The sequence below is a fragment of the Lithobates pipiens genome, unplaced genomic scaffold, assembly GCF_037356315.1.
Source record: "Lithobates pipiens isolate NorthernLeopardFrog02 unplaced genomic scaffold, aLitPip1_a1.2 Scaffold_22, whole genome shotgun sequence".
Classification (NCBI taxonomy): Eukaryota; Metazoa; Chordata; class Amphibia; order Anura; family Ranidae; genus Lithobates; species Lithobates pipiens.
The window spans coordinates 193,401,967-193,417,335 of record NW_027507784.1 but is presented as its reverse complement, the minus strand read 5'-3'; the positions used below and the strand labels follow the sequence as shown (position 1 = coordinate 193,417,335).

General features: G+C 41.7%; 1 protein-coding gene across 3 annotated transcripts in view; it reads right to left on the bottom strand.

Moving 5' to 3' along the window:
• Nucleotides 1-15,369, bottom strand: part of DHRS7B (dehydrogenase/reductase 7B) — a 158,371-nt gene that overhangs the window by 101,772 nt on the left and 41,230 nt on the right. For all 3 annotated transcript variants that reach the window (XM_077448776.1, XM_077448774.1, XM_077448775.1), the window contains 2 exons: nucleotides 9,770-9,951; nucleotides 2,064-2,179 (listed from right to left, as the gene is read on the bottom strand). In XM_077448776.1, coding sequence (XP_077304902.1) covers nucleotides 2,064-2,179; nucleotides 9,770-9,920 — 267 coding nt within the window. In that variant the 5' untranslated portion in view covers nucleotides 9,921-9,951. The remainder of the gene's footprint in view (nucleotides 1-2,063; nucleotides 2,180-9,769; nucleotides 9,952-15,369) is intronic.

The window sequence follows — 15,369 nt, the reverse complement described above, 5'->3', positions numbered from 1 at the left end:
ACTATAATAATGAGTGTCTGCAAGCAACAGTGAAGCATGAAGGAGGTTCCTTGCAAGCTTCGAGTTGCACTTTTGCAAACGGAGTTGAAGGAGATTTGGTCAGGATCAATGGTGTCCTCAATTCTGAAAAATGCAGACGTATTCGTCAATACCATACCACCAAGAAGGCGGGTAATTTGCCCCAAATTTATTCTGCAGCAGGACAATGACCAAACATACAACCAATGTCATGCAGAACGGTCTTCAACGTAAAGAGGAACGAGTCCTGGAAGTGATGGGTTGGTCCCCACAGAGCCATGATCTGAACATCGAGTCTGTCTGGGATTACATGAAAAAAACACAAGGATTTGGAGTAGCCTACATCCACAGATAAGTGGGTAGCTCTCCAAGATGTCTGGGACGGCCTACCTGCTAAGTTACTTCAAAAACTGCATGCAAGTAACTAGAAAAATGTAAGTTGTTTTAAAAAGGCAAAGGGTGGTAATGTCAAATATCGATTTGATTTGGGATTTCTCTTATGTTCACTTACTTTCCATTTTGTTAATTCATAAAAATAAACTATTAACACTTCTATTTCTGAAAACATTCTTAATTTACCACAATTTTTATTTCACACCTGCCAAAACATTTGCACAGTAGTGTATATTATATATATATATATATATAAGAGCTGCACAATTAATTGCAAAAAAAAATAAATAAAATAAATCGCAATCTCGATTCACCCCCCCCCCCCCCCCCCACACACACATGATCTCTCCTGCTGAGAGTAGGCGATTCTTTCATAGAAACAAGTGGAGAGATTATCTGCTCACTCAGCTGTCAAAAGTAAGCATTCTGGGCAGTCTGCCAGGTTTAGAACTTGAAACATTGTAACTAACGCTTACTTCTTAGATCAAAGGAATAGAACTTCTGTGTAAACAAATAATCTTCAATATAAAAAAAAAAAAACACAACAGTAAAGTTAGCACAATTTTTTTTTTAAGGTGAAAGATGATGTTACGCCACGAGAATCATGATCTAAAAAAAAAAAAAAAAAAAATCATGATTCTCATTTTAGCCAGAATTGTGCAGCTCTAATATATATATTATATATATATATATATATATATATACACACATATATACACACACACACACACACACTATTTATGCAGAAATGTTTCCTTATATTTTTAGATATTGAAACTTTAATGATTTTATCCTTTTTTTGTGTTTTTGTAAGGTTTACCAGTTTACTATGCAATAAACAAGAAAAAAATAACTAACTAAATAGCTTTAGCGTTTCAGATAATCATGTCAATGGGTTTGGCTTGTAAATATTTCAATACATGCGTCTTTTGTACACAGTGGGAGCTTTTACCAGACTCTGAAGCAGCTGTCAGTGGCAACCATTCAGCTTTGATCTTCAGCTTGTTCAGGTAAGCTTTGAGTCCAGGTTCACACTGATGCAATATGGGAAACACAGCGAATCATGTGGGTTTCCCACACCTTAATTGTGCTGTGTTCTGCGATCTGCTGCAGGTGTCAGGTAAAAGGTAACACCCATGATATCAGATTCCAGTGCGGCAACTTTTTAATGCTGAGCAATCAAGAATGAATGTGCTCAAATCGCACCACACAGAATTGATGCGATTTGCAGCGCAACTCCTGTGGGATTCAAATGTGTTGGCAATGTGAACCTAGGTTCAAAATTAAAAAAAGAAGCCGCCTGGTTACCATACACACCTGCTCCAGATTATGGCTGCATCAGTGTTCATAAACTATGTAGAATTTGTAATGAAATATGTAAACACGGAGAGCCATATTTGTCAATTACGTATAAAGACTCCACAGGAAGTGACAAGGAGAAGGAACGATCAACAGGCATTAAAAAAAAAAAAAAAAAATGGAGAGAATCATTTTGAATCGGGATCTGAACTTTTAGCACCAGCAAGAATAAACAGCTGTCTAGATTTTTCTTTCCAAGACCAGAAACATTTAAAGTATTGTATATATCTGGCCTTGTTACTTAAGCTAATAAAAAACATAAAACTAATCACTTAAAAAAAAGACATACTTACTTGCATGGTACCTTTTGGCATTCGACTCAGTTCATTGATTAGGTCCTTAAGTCTTTCTTCACTACGTCCACATAAAACAAGCTGAGCACCAGCCTTGTAAAATACTTTAGCACATTCTGGATAGAACAGAAGCTATGAGAATTGTCACAAAGTACATGGCAACACATTTTATTGTAAATGTTTATATCATACAGAAAACCCAATAAAAATAAATACATAAAAAAATGGGCAAGATGAAGTATACTTTAAGCCAAAACATCCCCCCCATTTCGGAGAGTACAGGAACCGCTAAACTCCCCTGTTTTTTTCCCACCTGTGTACCATTACAGAGATGATAAACAAAAGCAGAAGGTTAGAGGAAAACGCTCCAAAGTGATGAAACAAAATGACCCATTAAAAGATTCCCCTTTCATATTCTGGCAAGAACTCAAAAAATGTTGCATTATCTCTGACTTTCAGCCCTGGGGACAGTGGTCGCCAGGGCAAATCAAGGTTCTGAATTTAGATTACAAAAAAAAAGTTTTGGGTCTAGATACACTTTGAATAAAACATCTCTTTACAACATTTAAGATACAAAAATCTACGCACAAATCTATACCTTTGGGGATGGTCACAGAATCACCCTGCTAGTAAAATAAAAATAAATAAATACTTTAGTAAATGTGGAAATATAATGCTATCAAGTTCTTGTAGTTATCTTCGCTCTCAAATGAGGTGTGTATACTGCTCAGGAGAGTCACTTGGCTACAGTTCCATGTGGCTGTCCACTCTGGCTTGTCACCACATATACCAAATGAAAAAAAAAAAAAAGAAAGAATGTAAAATGGCCGCACACCACCACAGAGCTGATGCAAAATGGATACTTTAATATCTTCACAGTCAGTACAGAACAAGCTGTTGGCGCGTTTCACACTCAAATCAGGTGCTTATACATAACAGGGTATCAGGAGCATAGCTATTTAAAGCTAAGGTTCAATTTTTGTGTTTCGGAACCCTCCCCCCCTCCAGTGTCACATTTGGCGCCTTTCAGGGGGGTGCAGATACCCGTCTGGATTTAACCTCTTAACCCCCTCCTGCTTACCTTCTTGGCACAATTAGTTAGTAGGCAGACATACCAAAATAAATTTGTGATATACAAAAAAATAAATTGAATAGAAAATTCCATTGCTAAAAAAGGTAAAAACGTGTAAAAAAAAAAAATAATAATAATAATAATAATAATAATCATCCTGATCACTTCCCCAGAGTAGTACAATGTTACTTTATGTTGCTCTAGTCAAAGTGTGTTTTTGAAAAAAATAAATTATAAAATTTGGGAGAAAAAAAAAAAAAAAAAAAGTGTATATACACACACAGTACAATATATATTTAAAAAAAATAAAAATAAAAAAAGGGGGAATAAATATAACGAAGATAAATATAAAAACAATCATAAACCAACATTAACAAAATCAAATAAAAATATAGTCAGAATAAGACAATACAAACATTACTACACACTTGTGCAGTATTCCCATCTATGTGTCCAATCCGACTGCTGGGAGTAACTAATACCACCCAATAAGCAATTTTTTTTTTTTTAAATAAAAAAAAAAAAATCAGCAATATAAATAGGGGGTATGCATCACTCAACAGTTAGTGGGCTAGTAAAAAATTAAAGACAAATACACAAAATGAATACATTTTGTGTATTTGTCTTTAAATATTTCTAGCCCACTAACTGTTGAGTGATGTATGCCCTGTATTTATATTCATTTACATTGCAGATTTTTTACAAAAAAAAAAAAGCTTGTTGAGTGGCATTAGTCACACTTGCAACAGTTGTATTGGACCCATAGATGGTAATACTGCACTAGTGTGTAGTAATGTTTTATTGTCTTATTTATTCTGGCTAGATTTGTATTTGATTTTGTTAATTTGGTTTAGGATTGATAGATAATCTCTTTATTCTCCTCTTTATTTTTTTGTGGTGTCTTTTCTTTTACATTAAAATTATATATATTTTTTTTAATCAAATATCTTTTGGTATGTCAGCTTACCAATTAATGATTTTAAATGGATTGTGCCAAGATGGTCAGCAGGAGGGGGTAAAAGCTTAAATCAACACAGGGGTGCAGCCGTGGTTTTATATTTAAGTATCTGTTTTGCATCAGCTGTGTGGTGGTGTGCGGCCATTTACTCCTCTTCTCTTATGCCGCGTACACATGACCGGTTTTCCCGTCAGAATAAATGCTGAAGGTTTTTCTGACAGAGTTCCGCTGAAACTGTCGTACGTACACACGATCACACCAAAGTCTGATCGTTAAGAATGCGGTGACATACAGCACGTACGACGGGACTAGAAAAAGGAAGTTTAAGACCCAGTGCGCCACCCTTTGGGCTCCTTCTGCTGATCTTGTGTTAGTAGAAGTTTGGTCAGAAACCACTTGCGCTTTTCAGACTCGTGCTTATTCCAATCGTTTTACTGCTGTTCAGTTTGTGCTTGTGGGTTTGTATCTGGAATACAGGGTGTGTAGTCAGCTCATATCTGTTTTTCAGTGCATTCTTGTCCGCTCGTTACTGACTTTCAGCTCGCTCTTCACAGGCACTTGCTGTACTTCAGTGCGTTCTGACCAGCCGACAGTTTTGAAACTATGGTGCGGGTACGTACTCGTTGTAGAGTTCGTGCTATGTGGGGGCTTGGTGTTGGGGTTCATACTTTGACCCGAGCCCAGGCCATGAACAGGGCGAGGAGGAGATCATGGACCAAGAATTGGTTACTGCAGCGTGACCAATTCTGGCACATGCCTTTGCTTCATGAGATCCAGGAGAATAATCCTGATGATTTCAGGAATTATCTCAGGATAAAGGACCCCGTTATTCACCGTCTGTTGGCTTTGCTCACCCCTTATATTAGCAGGCAGGATACCTGCATGCGGCAAGCCATCACTAAGGAGCAGAGGCTAGTCACCACCTTGCGGTACTTGGCGACTGGGAGAAGTCTCCAGGATCTCAAGTTCTCAACAGGCATCTTCCCCCAGGCTCTGGGGATCATTATTCCAGAGACCTGTTCTGCCATCATTCAGGTCCTACAGAAGGACTATATTAAAAGTAAAGTTTTCTCCTTTAACTTCACATTATATGTATTTAATGTTTCCTAATGTATTGTATTTCATCATTCCCTAATTACTATGATTGGAATATGCTGTGAATGTCCCCTTTATCCTCATGCATGTTGGAAGCTTTTAATGCTCCTTTTTTGGCCTACATGCATATTTGCCTTCACTAACCTCTGCAGCATGTTATCCTGGGCCCATATATACCTATAGCCTAGTCCCTTAATGTATATTGTCAGCTCCATTGTACTGCTTTCCCCGAAACACCCCCTAAAATGTTATGTGTGTCCTTAAATTCAGGCAGAGTGCAGGAGGCTTTTTTTGGCTCCCAAAGTCACCTCAAACCACCCCCCCCCATACAATTTTATTCATGTGCCATCAGAGGGGGTGAGGAATCTGATAAATGGGCCTTATATTTTTGTCTTTTTAAATAATCCTTAAAAATATGATTTTTGTACTCACCGTAAAATCCTTTTCTCTGAAGTTCATTGACAGACACCGCTCCAGTAATCTTGACCGTAGGGTTATTATGCCACCTTCAGGAGAGAACTAGGCAGAATATGTAATAACAACAGAACTTTACTGTTCCGTCCAGGTGGCGGTACCTCTGGTAATAACCCCTCAGCCTGCTTCCTGCAGCTCAGTACGTCAACAAGCAGTATAACGTAAATCAATAAGAGCGGAGGGTGCTGTGTCCGTCAATGAACTTCAGAGAAGGATTTCACAGTGAGTTATATATATATTTTCTCTTTCGTTCCAGTAATCTTGACCGTAGGGACGTCCCCAAGCAGTGTCATAATGAGGGGTGGGAACAGCAACATAACTTCACCCACAACCAGCGGTGCTCCTTAACAGGGGAGTCGCCATCTCACTAACCGCATCAGAAACTTGCGGTCAACAAATGCAACAGTGCATTGATAAACAAAAATAACTGTTTTTTAAAACAGAAGAAAGAGTGCAGAATTGCAATATTACACAACTGCCTGCAAAACTTTGCGCCCAAAGCAGGCATCAGGCGATGCGCTTACATCCACTTTGTAGAATTTTGAAAAAGTGTGAACGGACGACCAAGTCGCCGCCTTACACACTTGAGCGACTGGCGCTAGATGTTGGAAAGCCCAAGAAGTTCAATTACTCTGGTGGAATGGGCTGTGACAGGAAAGGGGGGCACCTGCCCCTTCAGGGTGTAGGCCTGGACCACAATCTGTCTGATCCACCTGGAAATGGTGGCCAACGAGACCACCATCCCTGTTTTCAAACCAGCAACAGAAACGAACAGAGAGTCTGACTTCCGAAAGGGAGCCGTGGCAGACAAATATACCCTTAGAGCCTGGACCACGTCCAGGGAATGAAGGGCCACCTCTTTAGGATGTGTCGGTTTAGAACACAGAGATGTTAATACGATGTCTTCATTGATATGGAATGCTGAAACCATTATACTCAAGGTAACTGTATTTTCTTATAAAAAAAAAACAGAAAAAAATAAGTACAATTGCAACAACCTGCAAAACTTTCCGGCCAAAACAGGCATCAGCCGATGCGCTTACATCTACTTTGTAGAATTTTGTAAAAGTGAACGGACGACCAAGTCACCGCCTTACACACTTGAGCGATTGCAATGCCTGATGAAGGAACACGCATGCTCCAAATGCGAGCGCTGTAACCACGCCCCTTGATCTCAAGCGGCTGACGTTCTCATTGTAGGACACACACACCCCGGAGCGACGGACACCACCGTAAGGGCCTGGGGACTGATTCCCTACTACAGCCCAGCAGGGCACACCGGATGATAGCTGAGGACGGCCACGGAGATCTATTATGCTTGTTTTTATCTACTCAATGTGAGTGTACATCTTTTAAATTATAAATAAAGCCATGTTTTAATAGACATACTACTCTCAGAGCGGCGCTGCTCTACCTCTCTTTTCTCCCATGTTACAGAGTCTCTTCTGCTCTCTGGAGCCGGGTGCCACTCAAAACATTCATCAGAACTTATTAACATAAGTCTGAACTGTAAAAACTGTTCTGAATTGCCAGACAAAACCCCCCCCCAGGCTTTTCTCATCCCCATATTTTATCAACCATCTTATGATAGTACACTAGCAGCTCCCACCAGCGCTCCATCCTCCTCCTTTTTGTTGCATCAGGGGGGGCTGATGCCAAGGCAAAAGGAAGAGCCACAAACCGGTAGTGGGCGTCCCCAACTGCAAATCGCAGAAACCTCTGATGCCGGAGGCATATGGATATGTGCAGGTACGTGTCCTGGATGTCCAAAGACACCAGGAAGTCCCCTTGATGGAGTGCAGTGACTACTGAGCGAACCGATTCCATTCTGAACCTCTGTACTTTCACGAAGCAATTGAGGGCTTTTAAGTCCAAGATTGGACATACTCCTTCCTTTTTGGGGACCACAAACAGATTAGAGTAGAACCCCCTGGAACCTTTCCGACTCCGTAACAGGTACCATCACCCCGCGACTTAGCAGGTCCCTTGCCGCCCCCAGGAGGGCCTCCCGGTGAGCCGGGAGTAAGGGTATGCTGGAAGGGAAGAATCTGTTTGGCGGCCAAGAGAGGAACTCTATCTTGTAGCCAGAGGAAATCAGTTCGCAGACCCATTGGTCAGACAGCCGAGAGGCCCACAGGGCTGCAAACTCCTGAAGGCGACCCCCCACCGCGAGATGGGCGGGGGCAAACCTTCATGGGTTAGCACTTTTGCTCACAGGCTTGCGGTTCCAGGGACACTTTTGTCCTTCAAAAGGTCATTCTCTCGTGATGGGGACGTTTAGCCAAAGCCAAGGGTGGACGGAAAAGCCGTTTATGAGCAGAGAATGAGGTCCCTTGCCTACGGCGTGGCTCGTTAGTCTTCCTGGTCTGTGGGAGTAATGTACTCTTCCCACCCGTGACATTCTTAATGAGGTCATCCAACGAGGCTCACCAAGGAAGGGTAGATCCGTCAGGGCTTTCTTAGATGCCTGGTCAGCCGGCCAGCATTTTAACCAAATCAGGTGACTCAGCACCACTGCTGACACTGAAGCCCTGGATAACAGAGGGAGGGTATCCAGGGCTGCGTCACAAATGTACTTAAGGCCTTGCACTAACTGGTCTGCTACCCGGTTTCCCTGAAAATAAGACCTAGCGCGATTGTCGGTGATGGCTGCAATATAAGCCCTACCCCTCAAAAAAGATAGGTAGGGCTTATTTTCGGGTAAACAGGGATGGGATTATTTGGGGGTAGGGCTTATATTGCAACCATCACCGAGGGGGGAGGGAAGATAGGGACAGGGAGAGAAGAGAGGGAGGAGAGGGACCCCTGAATAGACCTCCCAGGGAATGCCCAGCTGCTCAGCCCCACCGAGGCAGGGAGAGCTGTACTTACCAGTCCTGATGAGCTGGGGAATATTCCATCACAGACCCACTCTCCGATCAGTATGGGGTGGCTATTGGCCCGGCACACTGTGATGCAGACATCAGTAGCCCGGTCATATGTGTGCCCCGGAGCATTGCGCTCACCGGCCGCTCCTGAAGCCTGAGGGGCATGTCGTGGCCGACCCAGCGCGGAGCTCTGGTCTGCACACACTCGCTGGCCAGGCTGGGGAGACTACAAGGATAAGGGTATCCAGCCTGTCACCCAGCCGGCTGTTGATAGCAGATAACAGGATCTTAATCTTGCGCAAAAAGGCAAACTCCTGCAGAAAAACAATCCACAGAGCGATGGGCCCGTAGGGTTCCTGGGTCCATCTCCTTCACTAGGCAGAAAAAAACTGAGGCTGCAGGATGCAGGATAGGGGGTTGTTACTGAAGGCACGGAACTAGAAAGTTCTGTTTTTTTGTACATGTTAACATGTTCTGCCTAGTCCTCTCCTGAAGGTGGCGTAACAACCCAATGGTCTAAGTAAAGGAGCTGTGTAAGTCAGTGAATGTAAGAGAAATAATTTAAGTAATCGTAAAATAAATCTTGATGAAATAAAAAATTATATAAGATGAGCATAAAAAATTATTGTAAACATTATTATGGAGATCGGGCTTTTAAAAAATAGAATATTAGTCATGAGATGAGAATAAATAATGAAGAAAGAAGTTTGTGAGAACTCTGTGTGAATATGAGCAGCAAAACAACTTAATTCTTCCAACATTCTAAAGAAGAAAAGAATGTACTGCATTAAAAGATCACAGAATTAGCAGCGTGAGGAATGTGCTAGCTCCAATACAAACGCTAGTTTTACCACACCGAGCGCTTCCGTCTCATACTTGCTTCAGAGCATGTGTCGTTTTTGGTCCGTCAGAACAGCATACAGACAAATGGTTTTCCCGATAGAAATTAGTTCCGTCGGAAATATTTAAAACATGTTCCATTTCTAGGTTGGTCAGAATTTTCGTAAAAAAAAAAAGTCAGATGAGGCATACACACGATCGGAATATACGATGAAAAGCTTCCGTCTGACTTTTTCTGTCGGACATTCCGCTCATGTGTACGCGGCATTAGTTATCTTCTAAATGGGAACACACAGCATGCTTTCAGATGCATTTTGTTTGAATTTAAAGAACGAGCATTAGAAATCATTTTTAATCCCCAGCCTAGAACAAGCTATGAAATCTCTGTTCACATGTTTACCTTTGCCCAGGCCAGAGGTGGCACCTGTGATAACAACCACGGCATCTTGGACATAAGCACTGCTGCGTAGCTTCTGTAAGACTTTGAACAGACTATAGATTCCAATACTGCCAATAAGGAAAGGAATGATGACCCATGATGTCAAGTCCATCAGCCTGAATTTAGAGCGAGAAAGGCCCTTTCTGTTTAAAAAAAAAAAAAAAAAAAAAAAAAAACACACGTTAGGCTGAAAATACAATTCTTCTTCGAGAGAGATATTTTATATATATATATATATATATATATATATATATATATATATATATATATATATATATATATATATATATATACACACACACACACACACACACACATATAACTTCAAGTTGTATAGATGCCAGTACAATATATAATAGAAATGAGTTCTGCCTCTGAGCCAATGTAGCCTATAGTTGATTAATGTCGGCTCAATGGCTGCATTCCTGTATGCCCATCAGATTCATCCAAAAGCAGAAAATGCTGAAGCCTGGCTATAAACTTTGAATCCTTTGGTTAAAACTTTACACCATTTGACAGCGACAAGGCTGGTAATGCTTTTCTGCTAAAAAGCCTCAATCATAGCCATCTTGTAAATAAACAGCAATGCGTTAAGTACTATCGAGACAAACAGGAAAGGGGAAAAGATGAATTTACTCTTCCTTTGTTCATTCAATCTTCCACCATCTGAGAAGCCCATCTACTTAAACAATCTAAATAAATATCACAAAATATTCAAACATGTAATATACAAAAAAATAAATAAAAATTAAAATAAAATAAAAATCCCAAATGACCAAAACTGATTTTTCCATTTTGTACAACATAAAATGGCAAAGTGTGCTAGGATCAAGTCTTATTATTGCACTATTAATCATCAGCAGACTAGGTAGATGTGTGGAAAAAGGGGAAACCACAGTCCAAAAACCCAATACCAATTAAAGGCGAAGTCCTGCCAAAGCTCGTTTGGCTGGGCTTCTCCTATGGATCACAGAACTGCCATTCGTTTTGCACTCCTGTGACCCATTTTCAGCAGAGAGCGGATCGAAGTAGAGCTGAAACAACTAATCGATTAACATATCAGGAAATACAGTGCAACACACATACAGCTCAGCACACCGTCCATACATGTCAGTAAGTGGCTCAGAACTTGTGAATGTGAGAGGAGCAAGGCCCCATGGAACATGTAGTCCCGGGCAGGAAGTGGGTGGGTCTAAAGGCAGAAGTTTTTTTTTACCTTGCTATAGGGGCACGCTGTACTATAATTTTCAGCTTGATTTTGGGGCACTCTAAAGGCAGGAGGCACCACAAACATTGGTGGGGGACCCCAGAAGAGAAGAATCAAGGCTGCTCTGTGGAAAACAATTACACAGAGAAGATAAGTAGAACATATTTGTTTTAAAAAAAAAATACTTTAACCACTTAAGCCACGGACCAATTTGCAGCCAAAGGACCAAGCCCCTTTTTGCGATTCGGCACTGTGTCGCTTTAACTGACAATTGCGCGGTCGTGCGACGTGGTTCCCAAACAAAATTGGCGTCCTTTTTTTCCCCACAAATAGTGGTGGTATTTGATCACCTCTGCGGTTTTTTTTTTTGCACTATAAACAAAAATAGAGCGACAGTTTTGAAAAAAAAATGCAATATTTTTTACTTTTTGCGATAATAAATATACCCATATATAAAATTTCCTCAGTTTAGGCTGATATGTATTCTTCTACATAAAAAATAAATAAATTACAATTAGCAATTATTGATTGGTTTGCGCAAAAGTTATAGCGTTTACAAAATAGGGGAGACTCACGGCTGGGCACTTAAAAAGAAACGTACAGGTACGGGCTTGTGCCCAGCCGTGCCATTCTGCCAACGTACATCGGCGTGAGGCGGTCCTTAAATGGTTAAAGACTGTGCAGGAAGATCAGCATCTGAACCCAGAGAAGATGGAGGCTGATAGACTGAAGATAATAGAAGGCATTAATATTACATTTAATGTAAACTTTTACATGGAGGCAAGCCACATTACATGCGCCCCAGAGTGAAAGGAGTCTAAATAAAAAATGTTATCTCTGAGTCTGATATTTACCAGATTTGACCTCCAATAGTGTGTATGTATGTATGTATGTATATATATATATATATATATATATATATATATATATATATATATATATATATATATATATATATATATATATATATATATATATATATATATATATATATATATATATATATATATACACATACACACACACATACACACACACACACACACACATACATACATACATACATACACACACACACACACACACACACATATATATATATACACACTGTCTGTTCTCAGAGTGGATTACAGATGTTGCTCCCCAATTATATAGTTGGTTATTTATATATTTATATTTATCACTGGCTATAGATATTTAAGAATAAATTGCCTTTTTTTAAACTTTACATATTAAATTATACACCACACTTTTATTAAAAACAATCAAAACAATAATTGGCCAACTAATCAATTATGAAAATAATCATTAGTTGTAGCCTTAGACTGAAGTCCTCTCTCTGCGGACATCACAGAAAACAGTCCAGGCAATGCGTCATCCCGACAATGGAAGTCTGGATCCGCCAGGTGCCTGGACCAACATCCATCTCAGCCTCCCAGCAAGCTGCTGAGAGCCTGAGCTGGCCGCTCCTTGCCCCTTCACAGCTCAGCGCTCCAGTGAGCGAGGAGGGAGCACAGCGGAGATCTGCTGATTTACAGTCAGCAGCGCTCTGCTCGGAGAGCTGTGAGAACCAAGCTAAGCGGTGTTCAATCGCTCGGTTCTCAGTGTAGAGGTGCCTCTACCTCTGAGAAAGTAATTCGGTTTTGTTTTTTTGTTTTTTTTATTTTTTTGGGGGGGATATTTATAGCAAAAAGTAAAGAAAAAAAAAAAAAAAAAACTTTTTTTTTTCACAATTGTTGCCCCTTTTTTTTGTTTATAGCGCAAAAAATAAAAACCGCAGAGGTGATCAAATACCACTAAAAGAAAGCTTTATTTGTGGGAAAAAAGGATGTCGCTTTTGTTTGGGTGCCACGTCACAAGACCGCGCAATTGTCAGTTAAAGCGATGCAGTTCCACATCACAAAAAGCGCTCTGGTCAGGAAGGGGCTAAATGCTTCCAGGGATGAAGTGGTTAACAAGTTTAAATTTACAATCATATTGACCCTATCGGGTCAGACTACAGATAATTTTCTTTTTAGGCAGTTACCAAAAGCCAGGGTTATCAGTTTTCTTTTCCAGGGTCCCGAGTTATACATCTCCTTGACTGTTCTCTATTTTGTTACAATTCTCACAAGCAATTTTCTTAAGGTCGTAATACAAATCATTAACATAGGGGGGGCGTGGCCTGGCCTCTGAGAGAGATGGCCGCTTGAACGCTCAGCTCCGCTCCTCCACACCGCATTACAGCGCTGAAAGCCATCTCCCGCTACCCGAACGGACTGCTGCCCGGTCAGACACACACCGGAAAGTCTCCGGATTATGTCCAAAAAGAAAGGCAAGCTCAAAGGACCCCGCAGACTCCTGGATTTCTACATGAGGCCCTCGCAGCAGGATTCTCAAAATGGCGCCGACCGGGACCCGGGAAACCTGAGGCTCCCTCATGGCAGCCCTGCGGAAGCTTCTCCACCGTTCCAGGCCCTGGAAGAAGGGATGGATCAGACCACAGAGCACTCCATCTCCCCTGGGGACAGAGGTAAGAGGCTAGCAGAGTTTCCATCACTCTCCCCTGACAAACAGCCTCCCACTAAGAAGCAGCATGGCGCTGAGTCCTGTAGTTCCATAGGCCCAGACAACCCAGCTACACAGTCTCTCGCTGCGTACCCCACCTCAGACAACCCAGCCTCTGAACACTCACTAAAAGCAATGCTGCTATCCCTACAAACTGAGCTGCACAGAGACTTAAAAATTTCTCTCAACCATATGCAGGAAAAAGTCACCGCACTAGAGCAACGCACTGACCATATAGAACAACATCTGTCAGAAGCCACTAAAGCTCACAATAGTATGGTGGACGTGCAGGATGAGCAAGCTGCCATGGTCACCCAGCTCCGTCTTAAAATCGCAGACCTCGAGGACCGCTCGAGGAGAAACAATATTAAGGTGAGGGGGGTATCTGAATCGCTTGCAGCCACAGAAATCGTGGCTTATTTACATCAATTGTTCCGCAAACTAGGGCCTACGCTGACGACACAAGACATGCTTATAGACAGGGCACACAGGATCCACAAACCGCAGCACCTCCCGGACTCTGTCCCCAGAGACATCCTAGCCAGGGTGCATTTTTTCCATATCAAGGAGGAGATCATGCGAGCATCTAGGGCCCTGCGCTCACTTCCAGACCCCTTCCATGGAGTGTCACTTTTTAATGACATTTCGGCGACTACTTCCCAAGCTCGCAAGGCCTTCTTACCGGTCACCTCTGTTCTCAACGAACAAAAAATCCCCTACAAATGGGGATATCCTGTTAAACTGTTAAAAAGTCGCTATGTTATCGCCTAAGGAGGGCCTCAAGCAGCTTCTTAACTGGGGCCTGATAACTCAGGCGCCTCCCCGCACCCCACCTGCAAGGCCATCCTCAAAGATTGCTAACCTGTGGGAGCCCCACGCTCTGGCCTAATCGCAAGTCGCTTGCCTGTACAGTGCAGCACTCTGTTACTTGTTCTTACTTTTTATAGATGGTTCCTTACTTATAATACGTTTTGCAGTTCTCGTCATGGTGTGGAGGAGTGGAAGCAGATGTTTTGTCCCTTCCACGCTCCACAATTGTTGATGTGCTAAGCACATCTATTGGTTTCTATTTTTTGAATATCTTGCAGTTCTACCTGATTTTGATATATAAGATACGTCATTTTATTACTGCTTTACTTGCATAGCTTTAACTCTGCTGGCTCAGATCGGGCCCGTTTTGCCCGCTCTGATCCAGCTTACTGCCTATTCACTATTGTGTATTGCAATAACTCGTGCAACGCTTATTTTCCCCCCCTCTTCGCCCCGTCCCTCCCCCCTCCTGTTTTCTCTCTTCCCTCTGTTACTCTTTGCTCCTCCTCTCCTCTTTCTCTTGGAGACTGTCCCCCCCTGGTACTGTGCAGACCATCGCTATTTAACCTTACCACCCCACTGAAATGTCGCTTACGATCGTCTCCCTTAATTCTAAGGGCCTCAATAGCCCTTTTAAAAGATCTCTCCTATGGCGTGAAGCCTTAAATCAGAAAGCAGACATTTTATGCGTGCAGGAGACCCACTTCTCAGAACCTAATCCCGCCAAGTGCACTCACAAATCATTAACATAGTCAAAGGAGGAGGGAGGCAAAAGGAGGACTTTATTGAACATATTGATTTAACTGACCATACATACTGTACATAGGCATATCATATCCAAATACACTATATTACCGAAAAGTATTGGGACGCCAGTTTTTACACACACATGAACTTAAAAACTTTTCTGGGAAGGCTGTCCATAAGGTTTAGGAGTGTGTCTATGGGAATGTTTGACCATTCTTCCAGAAGGGCATTTGTGCGGTCAGGCACTGAT